The sequence below is a fragment of the Pollachius pollachius genome, assembly GCF_949987615.1.
Source record: "Pollachius pollachius genome assembly, chromosome: 2".
NCBI classification, from domain to species: domain Eukaryota; kingdom Metazoa; phylum Chordata; class Actinopteri; order Gadiformes; family Gadidae; genus Pollachius; species Pollachius pollachius.
The window spans coordinates 45549718-45575217 of record NC_136935.1 but is presented as its reverse complement, the minus strand read 5'-3'; the positions used below and the strand labels follow the sequence as shown (position 1 = coordinate 45575217).

General features: G+C 49.1%; 1 protein-coding gene across 2 annotated transcripts; it reads right to left on the bottom strand.

The window, feature by feature from the left end:
- Positions 1–3311: 3311 nt before the first annotated feature.
- On the bottom strand, positions 3312–17484 carry LOC307071266 (E3 ubiquitin-protein ligase DTX4-like). Of its 2 annotated transcripts, none has more exons than XM_079730246.1 (12): positions 17130–17484; positions 15974–16197; positions 13338–13552; positions 12460–13187; positions 10565–10626; positions 9762–9914; positions 8724–8785; positions 8468–8634; positions 7718–7871; positions 6888–6977; positions 6366–6464; positions 3312–5839 (listed from the first exon to the last, which is right to left on the bottom strand). In XM_079730246.1, exons 2-12 carry the CDS (start codon positions 16182–16184, stop codon positions 5717–5719), a joined length of 2064 nt encoding a protein of 687 aa, XP_079586372.1. In that variant the 5' UTR covers positions 16185–16197; positions 17130–17484; the 3' UTR covers positions 3312–5716. The 2 variants fall into 2 exon arrangements, with proteins under 2 accessions (XP_079586372.1, XP_079586371.1); XM_079730245.1 differs by lacking the exon at positions 17130–17484 and adding an exon at positions 16408–16808.
- Positions 17485–25500: the final 8016 nt, after the last annotated feature.

The following is a 25500-nucleotide window of genomic DNA, read 5'->3' as shown; positions in this document are numbered from 1 at the left end:
GTCTCAGGTGAACCTTGACACCTACTGTCTCAGGTGACCCTTGACCATTACTGTCTCAGGTGACCCTTGACCCCTACTGTCTCTGGTGACCCCTACTGTCTCAGGTGAACCTTGACCCCTACTGTCTCAGGTGACCCCTACTGTTTCAGGTGGCCCTTGACACCTACTGTCTCAGGTGACCCTTGACCATTACTGTCTCAGGTGACCCCTACTGTCTCAGGTGAACCTTGACACCTACTGTCTCAGGTGACCCTTGACCATTACTGTCTCAGGTGACCCTTGGCCCCATACTGTCTGAGGTGCCCCCTTTGCCCCCTACTGGCGTTACAGAAATTGCAAGCAAAGAAAATACAGAATGAATATCGGTTGATATAAGGGCAAATTAAGTCTGAAAAGAACACAGAAGTTTTTAAAGAGTAATTGTTAAAAAAAAAATATTACTCACTCTTTTAATACCTGTGAAACTAATAGCACAATATCGTTTATCGTCTGAAAAGAACATCTGTGTTAATCATCCCCTGCTACCGGTTATGTTTAAACCTGGCATCAGAGTCCCTGCTATATTCAGCTTTTTCAAGTTTCTTAACCGCTCGTGAAAGTAACCTACTATAAAATAACTACTGAAGCTAAACATAGAAATCATGAGTATAGTTTCCCTGGTGGTCTAGTGGTTAGGATTCGGCGCTCTCACCGCCGCGGCCCGGGTTCGATTCCCGGTCAGGGAACTCACTTTTTGAATACCAGTGAAACCATTAGCACAATATCGTTCATTGTCTGAAAAGAACACCTGTGTTTATCATCCACTGCTACCTGTTATGTGTAAACCAGGCACCATAGTCCGTGCTCTATTCTGCTGTTTCTTAACCGCTATTGAAAGTAACCTACAGAAAAATAGCTGTACTCAAGTAAAAACAGGTTTTAAACACTACTAATTGTAAGGAAAGGTGTCTTTGGGGTCGCGATCTCGGTCAGTTTCCCTGGTGGTCTAGTGGTTAGGATTCGGCGCTCTCACCGCCGCGGCCCGGGTTCGATTCCCGGTCAGGGAACTCGCGTTTTGAATACCTGTGAAACTATTAGCCCGACATCGTTTATTGTCTGAAAAGAACACCTGTGTTTATCACCCCCTGCTACCTGTTATGTGTAAGCCTGGCACCAGAGTCCGTGCTCTATTCTGCTGTTTCTTAACCGCTATTGAAAGTAAACTACTGAAAAATAGCTGTACTCAAGTAAACGCAAGTAAACGTACTCAACGTACTAGCTGTACTCAAGTAAACCCCAGCTCGATCCCTCCGCTCAACTACCTCAGCTGGACGTCTGGTACCGCCATCTCTAAGAGCAAGCAAAGGTCGATCAGCAAAGTCACAACTTTTCTCTGTTTTGGGACCTCAGTGGTGGAACGAGCTCCCTACCGATGTCAGGACCGCAGAGTCGCTCACCAGCTTCCGCAAAAGACTCAAAACTAAACTGTTCAGAGTTCATCTCGACTCTGCATAGAAACCAATGCACAGCCACCATTGAATGTTGTACGTCCTGGCACTTGTACATTGCACTTATTCAAGGTACTTAATTGTGTAGCGTCTACAGTAGCTGCTATCGCTGCTTTACACGGGAATGGGTTAGCCTAGCGATTGTAATACTTGCACCTGGTTCTATGAACGTCTTTACTGTACCGACAGCGATATATTGTTTCACTTCTTATGACAAATGTACTTATTGTAACAAATGCACTTATTGTTTTTTTTTTTTGGGATCGACGTATTAATCAGTTTCCCTGGTGGTCTAGTGGTTAGGATTCGGCGCTCTCACCGCCGCGGCCCGGGTTCGATTCCCGGTCAGGGAACTCACTTCTTGAATACCTGTGAAATATCGTTTATCGTCCGAAAACAACACTTGTGTTTATCATCCCCATACCGGTTATGTGTAAACCTGACACCAGAGTCCATGCTCTCCTCTGCTGTCTATTTACCGCTCTAGAACCTGCAGAAAAATAGCTGTACTGAAGTAAACACAGCTGTTTTTATAAACTACTAATTCATTCATTAACTAATTAGTTGACCTCAATGAATACTTTCCCTGGTCGTTTAGTGGTTAGGATTCGGTGCTCTCACCGCCGCGGCCCGGGTTCGATTCCCGGTCAGGGAACTCATTCTTTTAATACCTGTGAAACTAATAGCACAATATCGTTTATCGTCTGAAAAGTAAAAACCTGTGTTCATCACCCCCTGTTCACAGTTATGTGTGCTTCTGGCAGCACAGTCCCTGCTTTATTCATCAATTTATTTACCTCTCTTGAAAGTAACCGACAGAAAATAAGTTGTACTCACTAAGAATAAAAGTTTTCAAACACTGCTAATTGTAAGGAAAAAAAATATTGTTGATTGATGCTTGTTTCAGTTTCCCTGGTGGTCTAGTGGTTAGGATTCGGCGCTCTCACCGCCGCGGCCCGGGTTCGATTCCCGGTCAGGGAACTCATCATTTTAATCTTGTTAACTATTAACACAATATCGTGTCAAGTTTCAATTGACCGTTATAGCAATTTTCACATTGTCTAGACCAGAGCGGAAGAAGGAAATCATATATCACTCTTAATTCGCGCTCCGTGTAATTTGGGATGTCTTGTATCAATCAACTCACTGCCTGCTCGGCTCCTCTATGTTGAACCTTGGAGCGCCGACGGGTGTTTCCTATATACGTCAGCTTTCTTTCGCCTTTTCTGAAGATATGGAAGAAAGTCAAGTAAAATGCAAGGAACTAGTGGAAATACTCCAGTTGATTGATTCCAGTATAGAAGTGGCTACATTATGTAAGTAGTTAATCAACAAATTAAAATAGCAGTGGTTTGAGGATAATTGCCCCTTCGATAGCTCAGTTGGTAGAGCGGAGGACTGTAGAGGCTACTTGCTGGAATCCTTAGGTCGCTGGTTCAAATCCGGCTCGAAGGAATTTTTAGCTTTTCAAACGGTCACACACCACTTTTCCCGATTGGGACGTTATCGCTTTTTGAACCGCCTCTCAAAGCTTTGAAATTGCAGCATGAAATTGTAACACGTTCGTTTTCGAATTTTAGCGTCATAGGCATTTTCGCAAAATGAACGTGTTTATGTGCCATGCATGGAACAACGCCATTCCAGATAATTTCGAACGTATTAAGATATGGAGAACATTTACTAACATTGAATATATGTTTTCCAGTTTTAGCCAACTTGAAAAAGCGGAGCACAATATAAGCAAGACTCTGACTCTGACACACACACACGCACACAAACGCACACACAAACAAAAAGTTTTTTGTTTTTTTTTAACAATGTTTATATGGTTTTGTATTATCAATCATACTTCTGTTATTTAACATGTCAGCCATTGGGAAACTCCAACCATGGAAGCAGACCGCGTGACTGAGGATTCGGCGGCGCGACTACGGCCACACGTTTAAGTCCATCACGATCACGTACAAAATTCATGACATAAATTCATTTATTACTGATAAAAAAAAAAACGTCCAGAAATAGCATTTTTCGTCTTGAAAAGAGAACCAGATACAGCTTATAAAAACAGACCAAAATATCTTGAAATCAAAATCAAGAATACAGGTACCAAGTGAGAAAAACAATGCATTTCTACAAAACTAAAATAAATGATACGAATGATGTCCCACTACGGCATCAGTCGAGAGTTGAAGATTAAACCACTGTCATCGTCTAGTTGTTTTTGAAAGCTTTACAGAAGCTCAAGAATACAGTTACGCTTAAAAATGTTTACTAGTAAACAAACCACACACATAAACAGGTACATATACCTGCTTACACAGACACACAGACACACACATAAAAGTAAGCAGAAATCGTATTTTCACATTATGTGACAGGAAGTACCTCAATATCTCTCCCAGAAGTATAAATGACTGACTCTTAACAAGAACTTGCAGCAAAGTATTATTCTAACAGGAAGTGCATGTACCCCGGTACCTCTTTTACAGGAAGTAAATGTACCTCAATACCTCTCTAACAGGAGATGCATGCAGCTCATTATTCTAACAGGAACTACATGCACATCGTATTATTATTCGAACAGGAAGTAAACAGACCTCAGTACCTCTCTAAAGGGAAGTACATGTAGGTCCCCCTACATGTTTTGTAGCACCTTTGAAGCAGCCTGGCGACGGTAGCTAGGCGACAGTGGCCAGGCGACGGTGGCCAGGCGACAGTAGCCAGGTGACAGTAGCTAGGCGACAGTAGCCAGGCGACAGTAGCAAGGAGACCAGTCTTACGACGGTAGCCAGGCGACTGTAGCCTGTCGACAGTGGCCAGGCGACGGTAGCTAGGCGACGGTGGCCAGGCGATGGTGGACAGGCGACGGTGGCCAGGCGACGGTGGCCAGGCGACGGTAGCCAGGCGACAGTAGCAAAGAGACCAGTCTTACGAGGGTAGCCAGGCGACTGTAGCCTGTCGACAGAGGCCAGGCGACGGTAGCCAGGCGACAGTAGCAAGGAGACCAGTCTTACGACGGTAGCCAGGCGACTGTAGCCTGTCGACAGTGGCCAGGCGACGGTAGCCAGGCGACGGTGGCCAGGCGACGGTAGCCAGGCGACCAGTCTTACGACGGTAGCCAGGTGACTGTAGCCTGTCGACTGTAGCCAGGCGACGGTAGCCAGGCGACCGTAGCCAGGCGACGGTAATCAGGCGACGGTAACCAGGCGACTGTAGCCTGTCGACAGTAACCAGGCGACGGTAGCCAGGCGACGGTAGCCAGGCAACGCAGCCTGGCAAAGGTAGCCTGGCGACGTTAGCCAGGCGGCGTTGGCCAGGCGACAGTGGCCAGGCGACGGTAGCCAGCGGACGGTAGCGAGGCGACCGTTGCCTGGCGACGGTAGCCAGGCGACGGTAACCAGGCAACTGCAGTGTGGCTAGCTTGTATCGATATATCAAGAGGGTTCTTTAACACTGAAAATCTCTCGCCACACGTTCTGCTAGAGCTAAACAACTGTTATTTCTCTCTACAGCTATTATAATCTACATTCTCAAACCTTCTTTCTTCCTGCTGTACATCCATCTTCCTCTCCCTCCCTCCCTCTCCTCCACCTCACTCTCTTCCCTCCTTTTACCTTTGTTTCAATATTCTCTCTCACCCGGTTAATCTCCCACTCTCTCAGTAAAGAAAAGTTAGTGTTAGCCTACTAGCTTTAGTCCGTTATTGTTAGCCTTTTAGCATTAGTCCATTATCATTGGCCTGCTAGGATTAGTCAGTTAGTATTAGCCTAGTGGTTGTTAGTCCTGGTAGCTCTGCTCTTTATTTTTTTTATCTCTCTGCAAATGTTCAGCTGAACTTTGACCCAACTGGAACAGGAAGTGATCGACGGAGTCCTGGTTACTTTAACCAACCCATCGAAAATGTTCAAGGGGTCGCAGCCTAGTCCTGTTGAAGTAAAGACACCCGTCTTTCTGCTCGCCCTCCTGTAGCTTCCTCCTTTCTCTCTCTCTCTTTCTTCTTGGCGTTGTCTGGGCGTGTCGTCGGTGGCGTATCTTCTGGGCGAGTCGTCAGGGGCGTGTTGTCAAAGGCGTGTCATCAGGGGCGTGGTCAGGGCTTGTCACCAGGAGCGTGGTCAGGGCGTGTCGTCAGTGTGCGTGGTCAGGGCGTGTCGTCAGTGGGTGTGGTCAGGGTGTATCGTCAGGGGCGTGTCGTCTGGGGACGAGGTCAGAGCATGTCGTCGGGGGCGTGGTCAGAGCATGTCGTCGGGGCCGATGCCAAGGGCCCTGAGCTGGTCCACCATGGAGTCAAGGTGTCGAGGGTCAGGGTAGCCGTGACCCGTCAGGTTGGAGCCAAACTCTGTCTTATGGTGCACCTGGAACACACACACAACGATTATGCGTGCGTGCGTGCGTGCGTGCGTGCGTGCGTGCGTGCGTGCGTGCGTGCGTGCGTGCGTGCGTGCGTGCGTGCGTGCGTGCGTGCGTGCGTGCGTGCGTGCGTGCGTGCGTGCGTGCGTGCGTGCGTGCGTGCGTGCGTGCGTGCGTGCGTGCGTGCGTGCGTGCGTGCGTGCGTGCGTGCGTGCGTGCGTGCGTGCGTGCGTGCGTGCGTGCGTGCGTGCGTGCGTGCGTGCGTGCGTGCGTGCGTGCGTGCGTGCGTGCGTGCGTGCGTGCGTGCGTGCGTGCGTGCGTGCGTGCGTGCGTGCGTGCGTGCGTGCGTGCGTGCGTGCGTGCGTGCGTGCGTGCGTGCGTGCGTGCGTGCGTGCGTGCGTGCGTGCGTGCGTGCGTGCGTGCGTGCGTGCGTGCGTGCGTGCGTGCGTGCGTGCGTGCGTGCGTGCGTGCGTGCGTGCGTGCGTGCGTGCGTGCGTGCGTGCGTGCGTGCGTGCGTGCGTGCGTGCGTACCTGGTTCCACACCACCGTGTCTTCCTCTCCCGAGGTGCAGGACCTTCCCACAGTGAAGATGAGTCTGCGCTCCCAGGCGACCACCAGCAGACCCAACACCTGAACAGATGCACAGTTATATGACCTCGCTTCTTAACCTCGGATCTGTTGACATGGGTTCCTGTTAGGGCTGCTCGATGATGGAAAAAAATCATAATCACGATTATTTTGGTCAATATTGAGATCACGATTATTCAAACGATTATTCTTTTGAGTTTGAAAACATGATATATTTATTCAGCATGTCTCTCTCAAAAACACTTTGTAACTGAGAACTTTGAAATTTCGATTTAAAAAAAATACACAAAATGGTCCAAAAGAAAATGTTCAAATCTAAAATAATTTACAGATATGTATCCAGCTGCACTTTCTATAAAACATAAAATAAAATAAATAAAAATCGATGTTAATTTTGTGATCGCGAATTCGATTAATCGACCAGCCCTAGTTCCTGTGACGACCGGGTGGATGTGTGCGCCGTACCTGTCGTCCCTTCGGCGTGTCGGGGAGGTAGCAGTGTCTGGGGAACCCCCGCGCTGTGAAGGGCTTGCCCGGGTTCACGTCCTCCGGACCCTGGACACACACACGTAGCCTTACAGTCGAGCACAACCTGGTACCAGCTGGGATAGTGAGGGTTTAGGGCGGTGGTGTACCCGGGAACCAGCTGGGATAGTGAGGGTTAGGGGCGGTGGTGTACCCGGGTACCAGCTGGGATAGTGAGGGTAAGGGATGGTGGTGTACCCTGGTACCAGCTAGGATAGTGAGGGTTTAGGTTGGTGGTGTACCTGGGTACCAGCTGGGCTAGTGAGGGTTTAGGGTGGTGGTGTACCCTGGTACCAGCTGGGATAGTGAGGGTTTAGGTTGGTGGTGTACCTGGGTACCAGCTGGGCTAGTGAGGGTTTAGGGTGGTGGTGTACCCTGGTACCAGTTGGGCTAGTGAGGGTTTAGGGTGGTGGTGTACCCTGGTACCAGTTGGGATAGTGAGGGTTAGGGGTGGTGGTGTACCCTGGTACCAGCTGTGATAGTGAGGGTAAGGGATGGTGGTGTACCCTGGTACCAGCTGGGATAGTGAGGGTTTAGGTTGGTGGTGTACCTGGGTACCAGTTGGGCTAGTGAGGGTTTAGGGTGGTGGTGTACCCTGGTACCAGTTGGGCTAGTGAGGGTTTAGGGTGGTGGTGTACCCTGGTACCAGTTGGGATAGTGAGGGTTAGGGGTGGTGGTGTACCCTGGTACCAGCTGTGATAGTGAGGGTTAGGGGTGGTGGGGTACCCTGGTACCAGCTGTGATAGTGAGGGTTAGGGGTGGTGGTGTACCTGGGTACCAGCTTGGATGGTGTAGACGATGCGGATGGTTTTGCAGTCGGGGTAACCAGGGAGGGAGGGGGGGATGACGTGGAACTGCATCTTCCCTGCTGGCTGGTTCCCGGTCCTCACCCCGTAGACCGTCTTACAGATCGCACACTGAAGGCTACAGATAGACAGGTTAAAGGGAGGGACAGACAGTTTAGAAAGCAGAGAGAGAGGCAGACAGACAATTGAGAGAGAGAGATGGGTTAGAAAGGAGAGATGGTTTAGAGAGAGACAGGTGAGTAGAGAGATACTGGTAAGAGAGAGAGACAGGTAAGAGGGGAGAGAGATAGATGGGTTAGGAGGATAGAGGGAGCCAGGTTAGAGGAGAGAGAGACGGGTAAAAGAGAAACATGCAGTGTTTCTCACAGATAGAAAGCAATGTATGGTGCCAGGGCCGGAGTGGGGGAGGCAAGGAGTCCTGAGGGGGATGACGAGCAGCCCAGACAGGAGGTAGGGGGGGGGGGGCGGGTTCGTGTGTGTATGCGTGTGTGAACGAGAATGTCAGGGAGAAAGAGTGCTATGAGGAGATGAATGAACGGAACCATATTTATATTTAAAAATCGCAAGAAAAAGAAAAAAGAAGCGGAATCAATTTGTGGCGCTTGGTGTTGATTCTGTGGCGCTGTGCCACCCATTGGTCTATGTATGGGAAACACTGAAAGACGGGTCAGAGGGGGTTAGCGTGGCTAGAAATGGGAGGAGCTCAGCGTCTACCTGCCGTCCCGGTAGCTGGCGTTGTAGTGGGCCAGCAGGCAGCCTAGGTGCTGGACGTGTCCGCACTCGGCCAGCCTGACCACCATGTCAGCCCGGGCGGAGGACCCCGTCTGGGGGCCCACATACCCTGCTGGCCCGGCGAGGGGGTCCATGCAGATGGGACAGTCCTGCAGGAGGAGAGCCAGAGGTCAGGGCGGAGTCCAGGGAGGAGGAGGAGGAGGAGGAGGAAGGTGATGTGAGCAAGTGCTCCTCCTACCTGGTCCTGTGGGGTCTTGACCTTCAGCACGTACCTCCTCACCACCTCCTCTGGGCTGCGGCCTGCGGGAGGAGGAAGAGGAGCTCAGTGAGTGAGTGAGTGAGTGACTGTGAGAGCGAGTGACTGAGAGTGAGTGACTGAGAGTGAGTGACTGTGGGAGCGAGTGACTGAGAGTGAGTGACTGAGAGTGAGTGACTGTGGGAGCGAGTGACTGAGAGTGAGTGACTGAGAGTGAGTGACTGTGGGAGCGAGTGACTGTGAGAGCGAGTGACTGAGAGTGAGTGACTGTGAGAGCGAGTGACTGAGAGTGAGTGACTGAGAGTGAGTGACTGAGAGTGAGTGACTGTGGGAGCGAGTGACTGAGAGTGAGTGACTGTGGGAGCGAGTGACTGAGAGTGAGTGACTGAGAGTGAGTGACTGAGAGTGAGTGACTGTGAGAGTGAGTGACTGTGAGAGTGAGTGACTGTGAGAGTGAGTGACTGTGAGAGTGAGTGACCGAGAGTGAGTGACTGTGAGAGTGAGTGACTGTGAGAGTGAGTGACCGAGAGTGAGTGACTGTGAGAGTGAGTGACTGAGAGTGAGTGACTGAGAGTGAGTGACTGTGAGAGTGAGTGACTGTGAGAGTGAGTGACTGTGAGAGTGAGTGACTGAGAGTGAGTGACTGTGAGAGTGAGTGACTGTGAGAGTGAGTGACTGAGAGTGAGTGACTGTGAGAGTGAGTGACTGAGAGTGAGTGACTGTGAGAGTGAGTGACTGTGAGAGTGAGTGACTGAGAGTGAGTGACTGTGAGAGTGAGTGACTGTGAGAGTGAGTGACTGTGAGAGTGAGTGACTGAGAGTGAGTGACTGTGAGAGTGAGTGACTGTGAGAGTGAGTGACTGAGAGTGAGTGACTGTGAGAGTGAGTGACTGAGAGTGAGTGACTGTGAGAGTGAGTGACTGTGAGAGTGAGTGACTGAGAGTGAGTGACTGTGAGAGTGAGTGACTGTGAGAGTGAGTGACTGAGAGTGAGTGACTGTGGGAGCGAGTGCGTCTCTCACCCTTGCGCGTTTGTTTCTTGCTGGTCTTGCGGCAGCAGCGTGTGAACCCCGGGACCGGTCTGAGCAGGTTTTTGGGGACGTGGGGGTGGTCCTCCGGAGGGCGGGTCAGACACACAGGAAGTCCTGCTGCACTCATCAGGGTCCCGGTGATGCCTGCACAGACATGTATATAGATATATATTAGTTATATATAGCCATGAGAGGGAATCGGTGACTGTGTGTTAGCGAGTGAGTGATAGTGAGCGCGTGATAGTGAGATTGATACTGAATGAGAGAGTGATACTGGGAGAGTGATACATGAGTGAGAGAATGATACTGAGTAAGTGAGTGATATTGAGTGAGTGATAGGGTGAGTCATAGTAAGTGAGTGAGTCATAGTAAGTGAGTGAGTGAGTGATAGTGAGTGAGTGAGTGATCCTGTGTTAGTGATAGATAGTGAATGAGTCATAGTAAGTGAGTGAGTGATATTGAGTGAATGAGATAGAGAGGGAGTGAGTGATAGTGAGTGAGTGAGTGATCCTGTGTTAGTGATAGATAGTGAATGAGTCATAGTGAGTGAGTGAGTGATAGTGAGTGAATGAGATAGAGAGGGAGTGAGTGAGTGATCCTGGGTGAGTGATCCTGTGTTAGTGACAGATAGTGAATGAGTCATAGTAAGTGAGTGAGTGATAGTGAGTGATTGAGTGAGTGAGTGACAGTGTGTTAGTGATCGTGTGTTAATGATAGTGAGTGACAGTGTGTGAGTGATCGTGTGTTAATGATAGTGAGTGATAGTGTGTTAGTGATTGCCTATGAGTGCTGACCTGCTAGGGCGGGCTGTATCAGACTGGAGGGCTTGATGTTCTTTACCGGCACCATCGGAATGCTGCAACAAAACACAAACTGGTCACACAACACACACACACAAACACACACTCCAGGGAGCAAGACTGCAACCATTTATCATGTGGATGCAAGTTTATTTTTTCCCAGGTCGCATTGGTGCCATTAAAATAAAAAGAATATAAACAGACATGATAGTTGTCCCAACGAGGGGATAGTGGCTGCCCCATGCTGCTTTATATTTCCACACAGGGCTGTTGCCACGCCGACATTAGTTGACATCCTAATTTTTTCCCATTTAAATTTTGAAACAGTTAGATTTGTGAGAACGAATGTTTGATTAGAGAAACCATAAGCAGAACTACACCATGACGTGGCGTGCTGAGGAAGTCTGTGGCTGTGGTTACGCAGAGTTTTGATGTGAAAAGGGTCATACACAAGTGCTGAACGATTCTGGGAAATAATCTAATTGCGAATATTTAGCCCAGTTCCTCTTTTAAGGTTCTTTATGTTCAGCATTATTCACTAAACAAACAAAATCATTTATAGTATGACCAACACAACATTAGAAGCAGACAAAATATAAACTGCTCTCTCCTTTACTCAAGGCTTATGTATGGAGATGAATTGATGCATGAATTGATATTATTTAACCATTGAAAATCTAAAGAAAAATAAATCGTGTTCTATTACATCGCTATGTCTGTTTGAATTTGATTCATCTTTCAGCCCTAGTACACCTGACGTTAGCGCTGCGTGGTAGAAAGACAAAGAACGTCTGATGATATGATTTGAGCTCTTGTTTTTCTTATGAGCGCGAATGGTGGTTTTGAGCGGTGGCGCTGGTCTGGGCGGCGTCATTGGAACCACGACCCACTTAAAATCCAGCTGAGACCAACGGCTAAAAGGCGGTTTGTCGATGTGCTGAAGTTCAAATTGTGGATCAGCTGGAATGCACACAGATGGATGGTACGTGATAAAGGACATGCCAATACGGCCACAAAGAGCCAAAAAGGAGTGCGGACAAATTTGTATGGATGTCCCCAAATGAAAAAGTTGGTGGCACCATTGCCCCAAGTAGAAAATGTTACTCTTGAGCCCTACCTTACCACATATGCACACACACAAACTTTACCCCACACACACACACACACACACACACACACACACACACACACACACACACACACACACACACACACACACACACACACACACTATAACTCTTTTGTTTGCCTTGCCCTCTCTCTCGCTCTCTCTTTGTGTCTCCCTCTCTCCTTTGTGTATGTGTCTCTCTCTCCGTCTCTCTCTCTCTCTACCAGATGGTGATCAGCTGGCCTCATTTGGAAACCAGACAATCAGAAATTCCCACACTCTTCCCTGTGCGTGCGCACACTTGGACCCACAGACACACACACCCACCAAATTCCAACAGTAACCATTCATCTAGAATAGGCTTCTGTTTAATCTGTTCTGAACATACGGAGCCGATACGGATCACTCTCTACTACCAAGGGTTCTGGAGGTTTGGACTTTCGATTAAAGACTTTAAGTTCTCCACAACCCACATGAAGCCATCTGGAGGGAGTGGAGGAGAGAGTTGGGGAGTAGAAGGAGAGAGTTGGGGAGTAGGAGGAGAGAGGAAGGAAGAGGAGGGGAAAGAGAGCAGCGGAGAAGGAGGAGAGAGGAGGAGAGACGAAGTAGGAGGAGAGAGAGGAGGGAGGAGGAGGAGCCAGCATTGTGTTGCTAATGAGAAACAGGCTCCTGTGAACCAACAAAAGTTACCATGGAAACCAACAAAGAAACGGAGGGGCCCCTAGACCAGGGGGAGGGGAGGGGAAGATTTTGAGTGTGAGTGTGAGAGCGTGTGTTTTACCCAGCAGCCAGCAGGGTTCTGTTCTGGGCCCGGGCGATTCTCTGGAGCGCCGGTCGGCTCAGCCCGGCTAGACTGGATCGCCGCGGCAACGGGACAAGGCTGACATCGCTGTTGGGCTTCATCACCACGGGAGAGGGAGACGGCACGGGGGAGGGGGGCGTGGTCACGGCAGTCGCCGGGGTAACCAGCGTGGCGATGGGCACCGGTCGGTCGGAGTGCTGGGCATCCCGATTGGCCGATCGGGAAGGCTTGTCGGCGGAGCCTGAGGTGAGGGCGGAGCTTGCGCTGAGGGCGGCGAGCGATTGGGCGAAGAGCTGGGCGTTCTTGCGCGGCGAGGCGGTGTTGCGGGAAATGGCCAGGCCATGCGGCAGCTGCCAATCACAGCTCTGCCGGGGGGCGTGGCCCAGTGTGGCGGAGCGGGGCAGGGCTTCAGGGGGCGGGGCGGGGAGCTTCTTGGTGCGTCGGCCCAGCGTCTGAACCCCCCCACACTTCACACTCCGGACCAGCATGCACTGCTGGCAGTCACAGGAGGGGGTTGGGCCAGCGGGGCCGGCGGCTGGGCCGTTGGGGAAGGGGACGTTCCCGGCATTGGACCCGGTCACGCCCACCCCCAACAGGGCCCCTCCCCCAAACCTGGGCGCTCCGCGGGGGAGGGGCCCCGACACCAGGGGGTAGGCCATGTCTACACGCCGCCGCACCCTCTGACACCGCCCGCTCTGCCGGTTCACCTGATGACATCGCACAGGTCAGAGGTGACATCACACTCGTCAAACGTCGGGTGGCGTCACACGACAGAAAACGACACGGACGCCACCCCCCCCCCCCCCCCCCCCCCCCCCCGTGGGGAATCAGAACGTTATCGCGCTGACGTCTCGTACCTGGGTCATGGTGCTGAAGTCGACGAGCTGGGCCAGTCCGAGGGGCTCCAGGTCCAGCCCGGCCTGCTGCCGGCTGTGGGCCTTGTGGATGGCGATGGCCGCCTCCATGTCATAGGTGGTCCAGGCGCCCGTGGAGCTCTCCCACTCCCACTGCACGCCCTGCGCCGGGGCGGTCCCCGGCTCGTAGAAACACCTCCTCACCGGACGGATGGTGCCTGCCGGAATAGGATCATATGAAGGGGGTAATTTAATAAGATGAAAAATCTTATCCTATCTTTCTTTGTTGTACAAGGGGAATGGGTTAACCTAGCGTTTCTCGGTGCCTTACACTTGGTTCTATAAACATCCTTATTGTACCGACTGCGATATATTGTTTCACTTTCTTATGACAAATGTACTTATTGTAGGTCGTTTTGGATGAATGCGTCTGCTAAATGCCCTAAATGTAAACCAATCAGGACGCATTAAAAAAAAAAACCTGTGCAGGTCTGCCCCCTGGCACCTCAGATGAACCCCAGGTCTGTTCGGCCTCCGCTCCAAACCAAACACAGCAGGAGATGCTACCATCGCTGCGACACCAGAGAGCTAGCGGATACACGCTAGCTCTGCCCCCCCCCCCCCCGCCCTCCTTCCCCCCTCAACAGATGGTTCAGCACCCTTTCATCCGGCAGTCAGACACACAACATGACGATGGGGGAACAGAAAGCGATAGGGAGGGAGACCAGTCCATATGCCTTCTGTGGTTCTCAGGGTTGCTGTTTCAAGGCACTACCAAGTGCTGTAGAACAAGGCATCAGACCCACACTGGTGTGTGTGTGTGTGTGTGTGTGTGTGTGTGTGTGTGTGTGTGTGTGTGTGTGTGTGTGTGTGTGTGTGTGTGTGTGTGTGTGTGTGTGTGTGTGTGTGTGTGTGTGTGTGTGTGTGTGTGTGTGGAGTCGTGGTACAACCCTTCACAGCTACTACACATGTTGTCACGGGTACTGCTAGCGTGAGCTGTGGAGCTAGTGTATTGGAAATTTCCATAAGACATGTTTGGAAGACATTAGGACCCCTTAGTTATAATATATAGTCACCATTTTACTGTTTGAACCCCGCTCATCTCCCGTGAGGGGGATGGAGACAGACTCGGCTGACTCAGAGACCACGAGCTACATTCCTGAGATGGCCGAAGGAGTAGTGGCATCCCTATCTGCAGCTGTTCCCTCAAGGACGTTTCCCTGCATCAACACTGGAACTTTCCCACTGTTAACAATAAACTCTTAAGTTTGTTCTGAGTTACGTTATCAATAAAGTTCAAAGAATTTCCACTACACTAGCATCAACCATGATGCCCAACACTTTGCGTTTTCATTTCCTCCACGCGATCACATATTCCGAAAACACTATTTCCTGTTGAGGGCTCCCTTTGTTGTTATCGGCCAGGCTTTCCCAGCATGCACTGCTGTGTTGTGGTCATGTTAGATAAAAAAAAAAAAAAAAAACCGCCAGGCAGGTGGATCCCGACTCAAAGGCTGAATAACAACATTCAGATCAGGAGAAGTCCTCTTGTTTCATTTATGTCTTTATCTCACGACCTGCCTTCATCTGAAACACAAGATCGACAAGCAGTTCCTGTCTCAGAAGCTCCACCCAATGTTTATGGTCTCGCTCTGTGATTGCTCCCATACGCTCCCAGCCAAGGTTGTTATCAAACAATGCCCATACATGGCTTCAACATCACCCGACTCCTGTTGTTTCCGTTCTGTTCTTCAAGCACAACTTGGTTTGCCACGTATTGGTGGCAAAGCTTCACCCAGTTTCCCTTATCCTTCAACCTCCCCTCCCTTATCCTTCAAGGAACACCCAGTCCCCCTGATCTTTCGACTTGGCCTCCCTTACCCTTTCAAGTTGATGGAAACCTGTGTCCATTTGTTTCACAAAATTCTCTAACCAGGAGGTTCTCTCGACCTTGACAGAAGAATTCCATTGTTCACAGAATATTAGTCCATCCTGGTGGCCGCTTTTCACGTTTGGACTGGCTTGTAGGAGAACAGCTGAACAATTTCCTGCTACATTCTGATTGATTAGTGGTGGGTGGGATCTCCTTGTCATCGTGGGAACACCATATGTTAGAGCCTCAAGAATATGGTGATCAGATGAGACCATCAGTGTCACATCACACGAGCAAGATGATCGGACGTGCAAATATCCAGTCTATGCTCTGGGGTAGCAACACACAGGCTAACGGCATTACCCTGAGATTGTTGGTAATGTGTCGCAGACGACGCATTTAAAAATAAGCACTGTTTGTATGGTAAGGGCAGCCGCCATGGAAGAGCCACAAACTCATCTCTTCTCGGGGAATCCACCAATTTCTGCCACATGTGAACACAACACCAGCCCCCTGGAGACGCCAGACTAGGCCGTTAGACAGGGTCTAGTGCAGGGGCTGGTCCACCAAAGCCCCGGAGAGCCGGGGCATACAGACAGGGCTCCATGAAGACAGAAGTATGTTCAAAATAAAAGTCATGGAGGGGCTCCAACACAAACCATTGAGCTAACAAGAAACTAGTGCACACACAATACGCAATGCCACCAGACCAATACTCTCCACTGGAGACTCCAATCAAGTAATTCACTGTATGTAGCACTCGTACCCGTGTCTTGTCTGAACTGGTGCATGGACTGGAGGTCGATGATGTATGGCGAGAGCCGGCTGTCCACCTGGCCGAGCACCACGCTTCCTCCTCTGGGGTCGCTGTTCCGTATGGCCGCTTCGATGTGATGGGACACGGCGGGGCCATAGGGCCGCCAGCGGCCGTGCTCGTTCAGCCATTCCCATACGACCACGGCGGGGGCCAGCAGCATGTTGTTATAGGCCCTGGAGAAAAGGAAGTTTTAATAAGATGAGATGTAGGCTACTGTTCGACTGTTACGAAAGAACTTCCTATAAGTAGACGGACACAATAATAAATAAGGTTAAACTCTCCCAACAATGGGAAATAAGAGATTACATTTGTTGCGGGATTCGTGATAAAATGGCCTATTTATACTCAGTACAAGCACGCCGTGTCTACCAACAGGGTCTTACATTTAACCAGCAAGAGCTATGGAGCGGAGAAGAGGGCGATACATTTGAAAAAAAAATCCGTATATCCTGCATTGGTCGGGAGGTAAATCTCAGTCGTCGACATTGTTGTTATGGGTCGGCTCGAGAACAATCCTCTATGTACCGCGATCGGGACTTCGTCCCACAGAAAACGTGTATCCTTTAGTTCAAATGTAGATCTGCCTTTTCACCTTCCCTCCGATCTTTGGTGCCTTGTCCCGCTTTGGGTTAAATGCTTTAAACCCCTTTCTAACCTCCCAGCGCCCGCCGCAACACACTAGAAGCCACAGAGACTCGGGCTGTGTTGGTTAGTTGGGGCGTAGCAAGCAGGGAAAAGTTGAAAAAGTAGTGAGATACAGCAGTAGGTTTACACACTCCCAGAAGTCCCGATGACAGCCAAGACGAGAGTTCACTGGAGGAACAGGTCGACCAAGTTATGAAAAACATCACATATAACGACTCTCCGTTGCCCTTGAGCCCTATCGAGAAAAAAAAGCGGTGACCCGTAAACATGTGTGTCGTGTTCGTGACCAACGGAGAAGCTAGCAGTCTTGTAATCATTGCTATGATAATATCCTCTATTTAAGTTTTCGAAGTTTGTTTTTTGTCGTGTTGACTATTCCAACGAACTACAACGGGAGTTTCCGTGGAGAACTTGAAAAGGGCAATGTGAATTTAACCAAACTATAAATGATAACACTTACCCGATGATAGGGGTCCAGTCGTGTAATGTCGAGATACCCTTCCTCGTAAAAAACGTCTTTTATTGTGAATTATATCCCATCGTGGCTGTTCTCCGACGGGTCCCACGATCAGCGCTAGCACCGATTTCTTTGTCCGCGCGGCACTAGACCAGACACCGCATACGGGACAGAAACCCGGACCCGACGCTAAGTGTGGACGCTAGGGAGACGGTTCATATGACTCTCCAACCAGAACCTACTTTTCCAAAATATCATTTTTTTGCTCTTTTCGACTCAACTTGTGGCGTCCGTCTCGACCAGGCAGCGCTCAGTGTATTTTGTGTTGAAGTAGTCCTCATCGAGCACTAACCATGGCCATCCCCCACCCGCATTCACACTAGGGGACAATACACCTAAAACCATTCTGTCGTGGGCGGAATGGTAGGCCTGCAGGACCAACGAGGGCGATAATTAAACGATTGTATATAATTTAAGACTGTGAAGAAATCAGTACGTTTCTTTTATTGAACGTCCCAGTAGTACGAACTTTCTGTGTCCATATCTACTTGTTATAAGTCACTATAAAATGCTTTCAACAGACTGAAACTGTTCCGGGAGTTTTGAGGAGCTATTCTGCCGCCTCGTGTTTCATCGTGGATGTGTTCAGCGTACGAATGCATGCTTCATAATAGTGTCGCCAGGTGGCGGTGTCGCTCTATATTCCCATGTCGAATTTTCTAAACAGAGGATTATGCATTATGGAAGCTCCGGGTATTGAGCATTTTTGTGTGTGTTGGATGTATGGCTGCGCACAATAATTGATTATAATATGCAAAAACAGTAATAGACAACGATCTATAGTGATTCAAACTGATACGTACAAGAAGATATTTCGGGATGATGCCAACATCCAAAGGCTCCATAGCTCAGGGGTTAGAGCACTGGTCTTGTAAACCAGGGGTCGCGAGTTCAAATCTCGCTGGGGCCTAGACAAAATTTTTGATTTTGTAGTTCATCGCCCAAAGAAAGACGCTCAGAAAGAACCAAGAAAGTATCTCCTTTTCATCGTGTTATTGCTATCCTAATAAGGCCGTTTTCTGTCGTTTCTGGCTGAAACATTATCACTGCCTTAAAATTTGTTAACGTTCCAGTTATGTTATGTTATATTTAACATTGGAGTGATTTAGGGCAGCATGTTATCAAATGAGCTGGGTCTCCATAGCGAAGTAACACGTATACTAGGCCAAGACAAACACAAGAATATCGCTTTTATTTACCAATTGTTCTTAGCTGTGAATCAAACATATGTCATACCGTAAACGATGGACTATACGTCTGTACCAATAAGTAAACTATGAAGCGTTTACTTAACTAAACTATGGATTTCTATATCTGGTACCTATAACGCAGAGCATTAGGAGTTAGACAGAGCCCGGATAGCTCAGTCGGTAGAGCATCAGACTTTTAATCTGAGGGTCCAGGGTTCAAGTCCCTGTTCGGGCGATAGTCTTTTCGTAAGTTTGACGTTCAGATCGTGGTACGATTTATATAAGCTACATTTAACTGATAGGCATTTTGTTGGAAATTTATCGGGTCAACGACCTAGCAGCATATATTTACCAATCATACTACCTTTTCCATTTCCTCTCAATATACGTTGACTAATCAAATCTTCCCCGTCCATTATGTTTTTCCGTTTCTTACCTGCCGCCAATCACGGACAGGCGACCGTGGCACGTAGTAAGAACTTCGGAAAAGTACACTGCACTACAAGGTGACTATTTGATTCACATTAAAACGCATGCTTTACATTTAGCACACATTAAATTAAATCTTGTAAATGATACAAATTGTTAATTCGTTAGCTCGTTAGCTAATGCATATTCGTAGTAATTCATCCGAAAGTTCGACGGCTAAAGTTAAAATGCGATCTATGTTATGTATCGTAATTTCTTCGGTTGTTACTTCCCTAACTTCGGTTAACTAGCTGGCTTTACTAACTTTATTAGTATCATTTCACTAACTTCGGTTAACTTATTGTAAACTTGGTGGCATGTTAGCATCAGTATGGTATTCGACCTATTAGCGACAGTACCCCGATGGACACCACGCGACGAAAATAACGCAAAATAATAATTTACCTGTTAAATCGGACATGATTGATTGACAAGGGATTATTGGTTTCGTATGTATGTTTTGGAATTGTTAATTGTCATCTATAAACGACTATTATATTATTAGTCCTTCACCGTGAACCTGTGTAACCTGTGGCTACTGTGTGGCGAATTATGGTAACTTCGCCATTTTCGTCTTGGCGTCAGATGTCTACTAAGAAGCATATATCCATGGGTTCTGAGGAGTGGGGGGGCCGCCTGGAGGCATTTGCCTCTTCTGGCACTTGGCCCTCAAGGAGAGGGAACAGACCTTCTCCGAGGCAGGCAAAGTGGTACAACCTCTACAAGAAGGTAAACGTTGTCCCAACAATATACCAACACTTCAGATTAAACCGATCGTGTCTGTAATTAATTCATGCATTTCAATTGATTACAGATTGAGGAATGTCCATTGCTAATGCGTGGGCAGACCTCACCTTCCAGGGGGCTGCAGATATGTACCTGTGGCTATCATCCCTGGCAGGTAATATTGAGAGCCTGGATGAAAAAAATGCATTCGGCAGGCTTACAATTTATGACGTGGGCAAAATCCCATAATGAATAATATGATTAATATTAATTCTTGTTTCATGGGTTAATCTTTCTCAGTCTGTGAGTAGTCCTGCAGCATTCATGCCAGCCTCTTCTGGTCTGGCCTCTGCAGCTACCTTAGCCCTCAGCTGCACCTGCACAGGGTCCTGGGAGGCCTGCGTGGATGATGTCAATGGTGAATATTTCCATCACATTAATTACCATGTTGTTCACCTGGTTTACCATGATCAACTCATGTCAGATCTGTGTGTTTACATCTCTTGCATGTGTATCATTGCATGGTATTGGTGTGTATTATCTTATTTTTAACATAATTGTATTAAGACCATTGTTGTCCTATCTCAACGTGACCAGGAAGCCAGGTAATTGATGATCGCTATTCCCTTCTGGTTAGTGCAACTGTAATAACCTCTATACGGGTCTTACATACTCTTTGCTTGTAGTGGATAGATGTTTTATTGTCTTTCATTTTCTTAATGTAGGTTGCATCAGATAGGAGTCCTGCTCCTCCTGGTCTCCTCCCTGCTGCTCCTGGTCTCCTCCCTGCTCCTCCTGGTCTCCTCCTGGTCTCCTCCCTGCTGCTCCTGGTCTCCTCCTGCTCCTCCTGGTCTCCTCCCTGCTCCTCCTGGTCTCCTCCCTGCTCCTCCTGGTCTCCTCCCTGCTCCTCCTGGTCTCCTCCCTGCTGCTCCTGTTCTCCTCCCTGCTCCTCCTGGACTCCTCCTGTTCTCCTCCCTGCTCCTCCTGGTCTCCTCCCTGCTCCTCCTGGTCTCCTCCTGCTCCTCCCTGCTCCTCCTGGTCTCCTCCTGGTCTCCTCCCTGCTGGTCCTGGTCTCCTCCCTGCTGCTCCTGGTCTCCTCCTGCTCCTCCTGTTCTCCTCCCTGCTCCTCCTGGTCTCCTCCTGCTCCTCCTGGTCTCCTCCTGCTCCTGGTCTCCCCCCCTGCTCCTCCTGGTCCTGTCCCGACCCCTCCTTATACTGCTTCAGTTCCAGGTCCGGCTCCAGATCCGTTCTGGCCGCCGGCAGGAATGAGGAAGACCATTCCCCAGCAGGACCAGCGCTGGATCGCGTCCACTCTGTGGAGGAACCAGCAGCTGCGGCCGGACGTCCAGCTCTGGTACGAGCCCCCTGTGCCAGCCCTAATGTATGACAAAGCCCCGACACCAGAGCCCTTTTTCCGCGCACCGGCTCCTGGTGTGGATGCCCTACCGCCTGTGGAAGGTGAGGCTGTCCTGCCCCCCAGTGTAAGAGGCAGCTCACCGGGGCCGGCATCCACAAGAGGGCACGGAAGGTCCTGGACGTGGACAGGTACTACCTGATGGTGACGGAGACCCGCAGGTGCAACTCCCCCGGTTGCAGAACCAAGTACCCGTCCACGAGCCAGAGCGTCCTGGACCAGCTGAGCCTGCCTCTCCGCGGGGGGGTTCCGCATCATCCTGACCCCCAAGTGAGTTCAGATCACGTTCACGATCACGTTCAGATCATTATGTGGCACAATTCATCCCGCCAGTAATCTAGCAAATGGCAACATTTGACTTTGGCACAACATTTTGAAAAAAAAAAAATCTTTGTCCAACATAACATCAAACGATTGGGTACTCATATGCCAATTGTCAGGATGCTACGGGAAAGGGAGAGGCTAACAGCTCCACACGCCTGGCCAAACAGCTAAGGGAGAACCATAGCGAGGAGTGGCTGCAGCGTGTGGCCCGCTGCATGGAGCTGTGTGCCGACTTTGCAAGCAGGCCCAGTCTCTTCCCTGTGGTCTGTCAGAGGCCCCCCCCAGCCTGTGGCTGTCCCGACCAACAGGTGGCTCCTGACGGTGCACGGGAAGGACTTGGTGAGCCGTATCGACCACCTCAGGGCCAGCATCACCTCCACCTTTGGCTCTGTTTTAAAAATGGATTCAACAAAGAAGGTAAAAAAGGACATTTACAAGCGATGACCTCGTCATCCGGCTGGACGTCTGGCACTTTCTTCGGCGGCTCGCGGCCGGGTGCACGATCATCCCCCCCCCCTGTACCCGTTCTTCATGGCCAAGCTCTCCGTCTGCCTGTTGGAGTGGGACCCCGAAGATGTGGCCCTTCTGCGCCAGGCCAAGAGGGAGGGGCTCCGGAGGGAGGGTGTGCCCGGCATCGCCGAGGCTCTGGTGGACAGCCGTTTAACTAAGGCCCAGTTGGCGCTGTACTGCAGGCGGAGGACCCGCGGACAGGCGGCCACCGTCCGCCAGGTGGAGGCCCTGCTGCAGGAGCTGATAGGGGACAGAGGCAGGGACCTGCTGGGTGTTACCCTCCTGGACCGGGTGAGGATGGAGCACATCTGGCGGGTTCAGAAGAGGCACGTCAAGTGCATCCAGGACCTGCCAGGTGTGCCTCTGTACACAAAGACCGGCACCACCAGGACCAAGGAGGGCGTCGTCCGCACCAAGTACAGGTGTGCCCGGGGTTTATCGTCCCTGGAGTCCTTCTACCGCCACCTGAACCGCTTTCTTCCTGGTGAGTTCTGATGGCATCCCCATTATTTAATTTCCATGACGACCATGAACCTTTATTGTTAATATAGATGTTTAAAGAATATTTTCTACTTTCAGGGACCCAGGCCAAAGATGTCGACTTCCAGCCGTACTTGTTGGGCGGGCTGGCCAGGTGGAATCAGGACCGGGCTGCTGCTGAAGTGGCAGAGTGAACGTCGGCTCTCCTCAGCTACTCAGGGGACCTGATGCAGTGTGTCAACACGTTGGGCCCCAGGGTGTTTGGACAGGAGTTTTTCCCCTCCTTCCGCCCCCCCGCCAAGTACACCAGTAAGTTACGCTGAATAGGGAATACTTACAATGCTCCACATATATCGTTTGATTTTGTGTGCTTGTGACATGAAATGACGACCAGGCATGTATACGTTTGAAATAAAATGTCTCTATTTCTGCAAAACAGATTAGATTCATATATTTGTATTTCCTGTCATCAATTCACCAAATAATAAATATGTTAACAAGTCATAACAAGAAAGTGCTACAATCAAATAATAACATGAAGGTAGACTGCACATTATGTATCTGTAATCAGACCACCATTAATATGGGTTCAACACATTATTATTATTATTATGCTACTTATTCCATTATTTTTCTCATTCCCAGGAGAGTTGATTGGAGTTGATTACCTGTACGCCCAGACAGGCAACGTCATGCAGGAGATAGATCTGGAATCTGATGGTGACGGAGGATCAGCTGTCAGGACTCAGCCGACGAGGCAGAAGACGAGGACTTCCCTGACGACACCGTTGACCCCAAAGTGGCTAGTCTGGAGGTCTCTGCCGTCCTTTCAACTGCACCACCTTCTCGGTCCCACGCCAGTGGTGCCGGGCCAACTGCCTTACCTCCTTCTCCGCCCCCACCCCCGGCTCAGCCCTCCACCAGTGATGCCTGTTCCTCTGTTCAGCCTCCTCCTCCTCCTCCTCCTCCGCCACCACCACCTGCTCAGCCCTCCACCCGTCCTGCCTGCCCTACCTGGCAAAGGATTCAGCCTTCTCCTCCACCACCACCACCTGCCAAGTCGTTCACCAGTAGTGCCTGGTCCTCTACTCCCACCCTTGCCCCCGCTTCATTCGTTTTTTCCCACCCAGTCATCACACAAGCCCCTGCCTTCTTTGGCACTCCTGCCCTCACCCTGACCCTATCCCAGCCTAGAGCACCTCCTTGTCAACCCTCTTTTTACTTACACTCCCGCCCGGACCTCCTGTATGGTGGCTGTCCCCTCAGCAGTGCCTCCACATGCCCCTACAAATAAGAAGACATACAGGAGGACTGGAGAGGCCAATCGCTGCAGGAGGTGTGGGGAGTCCAGGGATGCAGAGACCGGCCACAGTCAATATAAGGGGTTAACTTACTGCCAATCCTCAGAATCCTTGACCAAGGAGCAGGGGTTGGCAGAGATGAGGAACAAGAAAAAAATGTAAATAAATGTTAATATACTTTAACAAATCTTTGACTTGAGTTTTATTTCCTGGTCGAATCATTCTAAACATTTTGTGTTATGCAGTCCAATCTGCTAATATATATGTATTATTGACTGTTATTTTTAAATTTAACATTGTAGATTGAGAAACATGCAATCAGTCTTTGCCAGGCAACGTTAGTTGTTAACAAACTATAGCTTAGTTTGGATTTGTTTTGGTCATTTAAATGCATAATATATAAAGAACACGAATGATTATGCATGCGATATAACATGCACACAGAATGATTTTTAGATGAAACACTTTTGAGAAGGTGAAGGCTGAATCTAAATTGAGCCTACACGTCACAATACAGTGTCGGCTTGTATAAGTATACAAGTAGCTTGCTAAAGAGTACAGGTGTAGAGAATGGCATAGTAATGAGAAAATTCCAATTAAAGTAAGTGCATATATGTGTGTAAATATTGGAGAAAGATGATTATATTTGCGCAAGAGTTCTTAAATACATCTATGAAAGCACGAAAGAAAAGTGTTTTGTTTGTCACTGGTGACCATTGAACCGGTGATCTCAACAACTCCAAGGCTTAACAGTGCCGCACAAAACTCCATACATAACTGGCCAATCTTGGATTCTCATTGTTTTTTAATTCATTCTAATGAATAACAAAAATTGAATAGGTGACAATTTTAAAATAAGCCTTATTTCTCTCTTTCCCTTCCCTTTCCCACTTTTCTAAATTGTTCCTCTTTTTCGTCCCTTTCCTCTTCCCGCCGTCTCTCCCTTTTTCCTCTTCCCCCCCAGAAAAAATATTATTCCTCAGTTTTGGATACCGTATTACAATTTGTAGAACCTTCAATTAAACTTTATTTTTTAATTCCTCGAATGTAACGACCCACCGCCACGATAGATAGACATGGCGAATAGCAATTTGAGTTAAAAAGGATGGCCGCCCAACGTGGGGCTCGAACCCACGACCCTGAGATTAAGAGTCTCATGCTCTACCGACTGAGCTAGCCGGGCGATACTCTATCTACTTCTAAAGCTTTTTTTTATTAGACAAATAATGATAGAACATCTCATGAGATATTTGTGTTGTCTTTTACACCACTTTAAATTAATTGTATGCATAAAATCGCTTATTGGTCTCTACGGATAAATAAAACTGAAGGTATTTCTGTACCTCCATGACACACTGCATTTGTATAATATTCTTGCATAACAGCAATGTTGGCACGCACACGTCATACTTGGGATATATATAGGGTTACCCTAGGCTTACCCTAACTATGGCCCCCAAACCCCTAGGCCGCCTAACGAGGGCTCAAAAATTAAGCACATAGAATAAAAATAAGTGAGCGATAATCACAGTCATAAAAGGCTCAATTATTGATGGGTATACGTATGTGTGCTCATATGTTTATTCTCGGTTGTAATGATAATAGTGGCATGGCAGGCTCTCCAAATTTGGATTGGGAACATGTATGTTATCGGGGTAATTTATAATCAGTGGGTGAAAAACTGTGGCACAATACTGTTTTTTAAAGTAAGGGAATGGATAAAGAAAACCATTAGCAGTTGCTAATGGTATATATGTTCCTACAATCCAAACTAAAAATAGGATTTAGATTGGAGTAAAATTGGCTTTTAATCATTGACAAAAAGTTAGGGAGGGCGCGCCAAGGAAAACTTGCGTAGGGCTCCAGATTTGCTAGGACGGTCAAGCCCTGAGCAAGGTGTC

Bases quoted from the DNA above. Each gene is read 5' to 3' on its own strand.
- LOC307071266 (XM_079730245.1), bottom strand. The intron at 8,786-9,761 runs GTGAGAGACGCA...CTCCTCCCGCAG, and splicing joins CAAGAAACAAACGCGCAAGG to GCCGCAGCCCAGAGGAGGTG. The intron at 6,465-6,887 runs GTACGGCGCACA...GCATCTGTTCAG, and splicing joins ACACGCCGAAGGGACGACAG to GTGTTGGGTCTGCTGGTGGT.